At 45.6% G+C, this 7,612-nt stretch overlaps 1 protein-coding gene and 1 long non-coding RNA gene across 2 annotated transcripts; one reads left to right on the top strand and one right to left on the bottom strand.

Moving 5' to 3' along the window:
* Positions 1-2,700: 2,700 nt before the first annotated feature.
* Positions 2,701-4,663, top strand: LOC100838177 (expansin-B9). Its single transcript, XM_014898759.2, has 3 exons — positions 2,701-3,224; positions 3,771-3,880; positions 3,974-4,663. Exons 1-3 carry the CDS (start codon positions 3,044-3,046, stop codon positions 4,463-4,465), a joined length of 783 nt encoding a protein of 260 aa, XP_014754245.1. The 5' UTR covers positions 2,701-3,043; the 3' UTR covers positions 4,466-4,663.
* Positions 4,328-7,398, bottom strand: LOC112270569. The gene is made up of 3 exons (XR_002962824.1): positions 7,050-7,398; positions 4,689-5,461; positions 4,328-4,461 (listed from the first exon to the last, which is right to left on the bottom strand). It is a non-coding gene; the product is annotated as an uncharacterized LOC112270569 (long non-coding RNA).
* Positions 7,399-7,612: the final 214 nt, after the last annotated feature.

The raw sequence follows: 7,612 nt of genomic DNA, 5'->3' as shown, positions 1-7,612 counted from the left end.
TTTTCACAGCATACTATAAAATATGTTTAGCACAACACAGTTCAACATAGTATAATTCAGCTAACCAAATTGAGGCTAAAAGTATCTCAAACAGCTGTAGATTTAACCGTTTATTAACGCTACTTATCACATTCTTGTTTATGTGGAGGAGAGCAAATAGGAAAAAGCATAGTACCTTGTTGTTACCAAAAAAAAGTTGGAGGCAAAGAAGTAGTCGCGAATATGACAGAGCTGGGTCCTAATAAAAATATATTTGTTTTTGAAGTTTTTAATTAGATCAAAACAAAGTGGCGGATGTGGACGTGGACCTAAGGCAGAAGTGATGACATTGTTCAGAATGCTCTAAGAATCTTTACTAAGTCCTCCCCCTTGGCCATAATTCTTGTCACTGTTTTAGTTCAAATCTATACTAAAATAACGACAAGAATTATGAGACGGATGGAGTATCTATTAAATTACAGTTGCGATGATACGGGTGTCCGTCCGTACATTACCCCACCCGGATCCCACGAACGCTTAAAAGAACCCGAAGCGTTTTTTCCCGGCTCACAACCAACATTCCACCGCTCCTCCTCGCCCCGCGCGCTGCCGCCGCCCTCAAAGGCCGTGATGTGCGACGTGAGGTAATTTCTTTATCTCATTAAAGAGATCGTTTCCTTCTGCCAGAACACGTATGCGGATTTTTTTGCTCGAAACCAAATTGACAAAAATAGCCAAAGTGCCATGACGGAAAGGCCAAAAAGCACCACCTCCTGCATTCGGCCAAATGAGTGCGCAACAAGACCTTCCTGCCTATGGTATCGGGGGAAAGCCCCTTTATCAAACTGGGTGGCGTAAGAGACCTGACACAGAGTAGAAGTCATAGTGGCCCCTATACGTGGGATGGCAGCATTTGCGTCAAGTCATTTTTGACATTTAATTTGAGTGGGGGCTATTTTTGCCAATTACACTGGACAGGAGGCTAGAAGAGCAAAACATTCCACGCATGCTTGCTAGCTTCCTTCCTATATATATCTACCTTGTGTGCTATTGCTGGAACTCGGGTCTCAAGAACATACACTTGCTATCTATGCTCCTCTTGTTTGCTCCATATTAGAATACATGTCAAAGTGAGCTATGCCGACTATCGACGATAACAAGTGTACGATGAGAAAAGAAGACATATCTTGGTGTCTTCGGTGAGATTTCAAGGAAGTTAGGTGAGATTTCAAGGAAGTTAGAGAGGCTGTGACGTGTCCTGCCACCTTCACACTGCTTTCGTGATGAAGAGAAAAGGAGACATGCATGATATGCGTGCGCGCAGTTCGCAGCCTCCACACGTCATTCGGGCATTATATACGTTTGAGGATCAAAGAAAGAACCGTGTTGACATCGAAAAAAGTAAATTAGCGCAACAATAAGGGAAATTTAGCTAAGGTGGTGGAGGAGGTTTGATTTCGATTAATTGACCGCTCCAGCTATGTGCTGGCTGCCACCTTCAACTTTTGGCCCTCTGAAATTAAAGCATACTCTCTCTATCCGTGAATAAGTGTACATTTGTTTTTGTCATAAATTTTTAAAATTTGATCAACTTTCAAAGAAAACGTAGAAACATTTATGACATCAAACAAGTACCACTAGATCCGCCTTCAAATATAATTTAATAATATACAACTTTGGTCAACTTTCTAAGACAAAGAAATGCAATTAACCAAAATTATTCTCTTCCGTTTTTGGTCAATTCTTCTCTATTTTTCGGTTTTCTCATGTGCGCATGTATAGCTAGTCAGCGCGCCATGTGGGCGGTCAAACCCGCTGGAACCTGCTTAGAACCACTCATGACCAACATAACACAAAATTAGACCCGAATGTGCACTTTTCATAATATCAGGACTAAATTGACACCTGCTCAATAATTGTAGGACCTTGGGTGTATTTTACTCCGAAAGAAAATAGTCTATAAGGACCCAGTAGGGTGGCCATCCTACCTTAATTTTGTCTCATTTACGAATTCGGGGATATTCATGGCTTCATTTCAGAAAAAATGTTAATATGTATAATACACGTAGTCAGCTGCTTTACAAGTACATATGGGCTGCAAAAGACTGTATCTACTCCCTCTGTCTTATAGTAAGTGTAGGCTACGTTCTCCTAGAAACTGCCCTCATCTAACTTTCTAGAGAAGCCGCATCACAGATTTAGCTGCACTTCTAAAAAAGTTTAGTTCAAACTAGTTTAGTAGCCTAATCAAATCTAGGTGGTGGTTTCTCTAGGAAGCTGGAGGAGGCAACTTCTCGGAGAAATCAGCCCAGGAAGCCTTAAAGAACTGGCCTGTAGTAAGTTTGTCTGGATACGCATGTGTCTACCGCCTCCGTCACATATGATGTGTCGTAACAGTTGCGTGATACGGAGTACGTGGGTTAAAAGCCACTCACAGAACGGTGTAGTCCTTTTTTGTACACGAATGTGTTCTTAGTTCGTCCTGGGGGGCATGTGGGTTAAAAGCCACTCACAGAACGGTGTAGTCATTTTTTGTACACGAATGTGTTCTTAGTTCGTGCATGTTAATTCTGGAAGCAGGGTCGACCATGGGCTAGGCAACAAGGGGGACAGCCCAAGGCTCGAGCTGTCTAGGGGCCCGTACCATAGGTTTAAAGATACTGGCCCAAATATTACTGCAGAGTAAAACAAGATACTGGCCTCCAAGGCCCAAAGTGGAAATCAACCCAGCAGACTAATGGGCAAAGATTTCGCTGGCTAAAAGTTAATGCAAAATTTCCAGAATCGAAGCAAAAGATGGCAAACATTATTCAGCAGAGATTTCGATCTCAGGTTACCATATACTCCGACCGCAGGCACAACATAAATGGAAACCATCAGCCAAATTAAACAGCCCTTAGTTAAAAAAAATAAAATCAAACACTCGCCAGCGCCTACAAGTACCTCACTTCCGGCCGTACCTTTGTTTGCCACAGCCCACCGCCCTCTCCATTTTTTTTTTGACGGAACCTCGTCTGCCCTCTCCAATTGACCAATTCAATTTAGCACAAATTCATTCAGCACGATGGGATCCTTCTCGGGCATCGTCGCCGTCGTCGCAGTCTTGGCGGCGCTCCTGGCCGGCGCCTCGTGTTTTGTGGTGGTGCCGCCCGGCCCCAACATCACGACCAGCTACGACGGCCATTGGCTCCACGCCAAGGCCACTTGGTATGGCAGCCCCACAGGCGCCGGCCCCCCTGACAACGGTAATCTACCTGGTTCTCCGTTTCATAATTCTTGTCTCCCAAAAATAGATATATCTATTCCTAAAAAGTGTTTAGATATATGTAAGATTTCGACAAGAATTATGTAACGGAGATAGTACTATATTGAGGATATCATTATATCAGTCAACGATTGTGCTTTTGAAAATGTTGTATATAAAGAAATGATGTTCTTGGGGCATATATTGCTTGGCATACATGGAAGGAAAGAAGTCACCGCATCTTTCAGTTTAAATCTGTTGATCCTGTGGTCTTGGCAGATCTCATTAGAGATGATATTAAGATGCTTGACGGTGCATGGGCGTCATAGGGAGTGTGTTTTTTCGTTTTTCTGTACAGCCAAACTGCCCGCCCCCTCCCCCCCCCCCCCACCCCACACACACACACACACAGAGTATCGGAATTTTTTTTCTTTTCTGTTCCTTGACTTCGGTCTTGTAATGTTTCTTCTTCTATAATGAAAAAAGGCAGAACACCTGCCATGTTCGTCAAAAAAAAAGAAAAAAAAATGTGCTATATATCCTGCAGGTGGTTCGTGTGGGATCAAGGAGACGAACCTGCCTCCCTACAACAGCTTGACCTCTTGCGGCAACCTCCCCATCTTCAAGGACGGCAAGGGCTGCGGCTCCTGCTTCAAGGTTTTCATTTCATCATGCAATAATAATAAAAGAAGTTAATTTGCACGTGTACCTTTGTTGACATATATCGAAATAAATGTTATTTGCATGCAGATCAAGTGTGGTAACAAGGTGTGCTCGAAGAAGCCGGTGGTCGTGTTCATCACGGACATGAACTACTACCAGTTCGCCCCGTACCACTTTGACCTCTCCGGCACGGCCTTCGGGGCCCTGGCGATGCCGGGGAGGGAGAGCGAGCTGCGGCGCTACGGCATTATCGACCTCCGGTTCAGGAGGGTGCGCTGCAAGCTCGCGCCGAAGATGAAGATCGCGTTCCACGTCGAGGAAGGGTCCAACCCGGAATACCTGGCGGTGTTGGTGAAGTTCGTCGCGGGAGACGGTGACATCGTGCAGATGGACCTGAAGCAGGAGGGCTGGCCGGAGTGGAAGCCGATGAGGGAGTCGTGGGGCGCCATCTGGAGGATGGACGTGGACTATCACACGCCGCTCCAGGGCCCATTCTCCATCCGCCTCACCAGCGAGTCCGGCAAGGTGCTCGTCGCCCCTCACGTCATCCCGGCTGACTGGAAGCCCAAAACTGTCTAACGGTCAAACATTCAGTTCTAAACTTTGCCATTCATTTTCATTCATCGATCCGTGAGTTTAATTATCTCAAATGACATTATAGATAGCATAGATCATCTAGATCGATGTGGACACATGCATGTGTTTGAGCCTTTGAGGATGTAACCGTGTAGATCAAACTCGATCTGCAGTATTGCAATAGAGATAAATGTTTTTCCAGTCCCGGCCCTCAACTATTAATTACCTGTATGTGCCAATTTCGTCTGTCAAGTGTCAATTAAGTATCTTTTAGTGCAAGCATCCTCTGTCAACCTGCAATACCGGGAATCTTTTGTTTGAGACAGACAAAATTAGATACTAGTATGTACCTTTTATATACATAAGTAGAAGCAACCACTGCTAGATTTTTCTAAAAAATGCAAGCATGTCACATTATCATATAATTAATTTGTTCACACCTATTTAGTGCAAAATTCATATTTTGCACATGCATGCATGTTACTTCCATCAAGTTATCCCCACTAAATGAAAAATGTACAATTTCATTATATTTTTCAATTTTGAATACTCTTTGTGTTAACTAAAATTTCCGCAACAACTTGCGCATCTACTTTATTAAATCCGAGTGCCACTATTAAATTAGAATTAATGCGCACTAGCACAAAAAAATTATATAAAGACGCACTAAATACTCAGCTTAAACGGTTCGGCGAGGATTAGCCACATGACCGCCGCGTCGGCTTCGGAAGGGCGCAGCCTCCTGCGCCTATCTCCTCCAGCCGCTGACGCCAAGGACGACGACCCTTTTCTGGGACGATCCGCCGCCGACGCAGTGGCTTCGCGGTGGGTTTGGTTAGGGCCGGCCTTCAGTGGAGCTGTGGCAATTTCTTTTTATTTTGGTGAAAAAGCATCAATGGTGGGTGCTGAAACCAACGCCAGTGATATGATAGCGATTTCCACCCGTCCTTGTTGCTGTATTTTGGACTAGTGAGGCCACGTGCCCATATAACCTGCTAACTAATGACGAGAAAATGGAACAGGAATTAAATTGTGCAGTTGTTCTCTTTTATTTAATTAAGTTTCTCCTCATCAATGCATTTTCTACTATAAAGTTGCATAGACCTCTCAAGACGCCTCTTATTTCGCTCACACTATATAGAAAGGAGCCTAGCAGCATGGAATCTATAACATCATATTCAAAAGTCCAAGTCAGAAGAAAGCCAAAACATCGTAGTTACAAGTCCACACGAGAAGAGACCATTGTTGTCGATTTTGTGCATCTGGAGTGCCAAAACTCAGGTAGAGATAGGACTGGGAGACATGGGGAACATGATAACTATAACTTTGCTAAGCTTATGCAGAGCACAGAGTAGTTGTCCATCTTAGTCCAAGCTACAGGGTGGGAAGATATTTTCATGGTTTCTACTTGGATGGATTCAGGTTCATCTGGTTAAGTTGCCCACTCCTAGGACCACCACTTCGTCCACATCTGTTGTCTTGTTGCTCAATTGTCCCCATGAGCAGCAGATCCCTGATGTGGAGTGAGAGCGCAGTCGCCCTCTGAGGCGACGGTCCGGTGGGGGCATTGCGATGCGATCTGCCGTAAGCTGAGCAGTGAGGCTATCCTTGGAGACAGGGTATTTCTTTTCTCTAGCTTCTTTTGCTGGTTGTCCGCAGGGCAAAACTAAAACTTCGGACCCTTAATTACTTTATTTTTTAAGGAAACCACACCAAAAGGGCGCCTATTTGTATTAAGAAGAAAGGCCGGAGCCGACAATTACGATGGCCGAAGCAAAAAAGAAACAAGAGGGAGAAAATCCTTAAGCAGAGAGATATATGTCTGGCAATATATGAATCGCGATTGGGTTCTCTAGAATTGAAATCAGCGAGACGACAAACTAATAATTGTAATTGGAATTAGCCAATTAGGAGAAAACACACGCAAAAAGTATGACGGTCAATGTCGTCTGATGTGGATGTCAGAATGGCTGATACCCGATCGTCGCGTACGAGGGCAGCAAGAGGGCTGCTGCCGTAGCCGGATGGGTAGAATGACACCTCTAGCTTGCTGCGGCTCTAACCCTTTGCGCCCCGAACAGCCAACGATGCCGGGATAAGAATCGATCTTCTAACGTGGGTACGGAACGGACAAATGGAGAGTTCCGTTAGTTCGTTAACTAAACCAGATTCATCGCTTTTTTAACGTAAACTGTGAGATCGCTTTGCTGGCCTTATGTGCGCAGCATCAGCGCAGCGTCCTGGTTGTGTTGGCTGCGTCCTGTTAGGCCAGCCACACTCATGTACTGTCCTGTTACCGCTGAATCGATTATTACTGTTGCTGTTGCTACTGCTGAATCGCTGATTACTGCTAGTGCTGCTGCTGCTGCTGATCGACGGACCGAGCCGGCAAAAACGGCTCGTCAGGTGTTTGGGCCGAGCCGGCGGCGGCGAACTCGCGAGCCGAGCTGGCTCGGCGTCCACCCGCAGAGCGGGAAAACTCGTCGCCGGAACTTGCTGGCGACGGGCTTGTGCGGCGCTAGGCAGGAGCAGAGCACTATGGGGCACGATTTGCGCACAAGAACGATGGATAGGAAGAGGGGCTCACCAGATCAGCAGTCCACGCAGAGCGCGTGAGGCAGATCAGCAAGAAGACCGCGGAATTCCGTCTCAATTTCATCCCAATTTCAATCAATTTCGTCCAACCTGGCAAGAAATCAGGTCACGCACTGAAATTTGGGGTTTCAGACTTTGAACAGTCATCAAATCCTGAAATTGACGACGGGCTTGAGTTCACAGGAGCCGCCACCGAACACTTGAGAAGCCCAAGCTGTCCGTCGCTCCGTCAAGAGATGCGAGTGTGCAAGATATGCGGGATTGGCAGGGCGAGGCAGGAGCTGGCGTGGCATTCGCGCGGATTCGTTAGTTTGACTGTCCTTAGCGCGGCTATCCTTACGGGCGGACCCCACCGGTCAGAAACGTTCTCTGACGCCCCTTACAATGATAAGATTAGCAAAACCGGTTGTCATGTGATACAAGTGTCTTTAATATAGTGGTTTTGCGTAATTAATTCATTCTTCCTCACATCGCATATATAGCTTAAGAGGCTCTTCGATCTTCATTAAAAAAAGCTCATCAGGCACGTGTGCCACCGTACTAACCAGCAAAAAT

Source organism: Brachypodium distachyon, chromosome 2 (assembly GCF_000005505.3).
Source record: "Brachypodium distachyon strain Bd21 chromosome 2, Brachypodium_distachyon_v3.0, whole genome shotgun sequence".
Lineage (NCBI taxonomy): Eukaryota > Viridiplantae > Streptophyta > Magnoliopsida > Poales > Poaceae > Brachypodium > Brachypodium distachyon.
Note: the sequence above shows the minus strand (reverse complement) of the source record. Positions and strands in the feature narration are given on the sequence as shown.

What these genes read in the sequence shown, in the direction of transcription:
- LOC100838177 (XM_014898759.2), top strand. Translation starts at nt 3,044, where the DNA reads ATGGGATCCTTCTCGGGCATCGTCGCCGTCGTCGCAGTCTTGGCGGCG. An exon ending in CGCCGGCCCCCCTGACAACG is followed by an intron (nt 3,225 to 3,770) that starts GTAATCTACCTG and finishes TATATCCTGCAG; the next exon opens with GTGGTTCGTGTGGGATCAAG. An exon ending in GCTGCGGCTCCTGCTTCAAG is followed by an intron (nt 3,881 to 3,973) that starts GTTTTCATTTCA and finishes ATTTGCATGCAG; the next exon opens with ATCAAGTGTGGTAACAAGGT.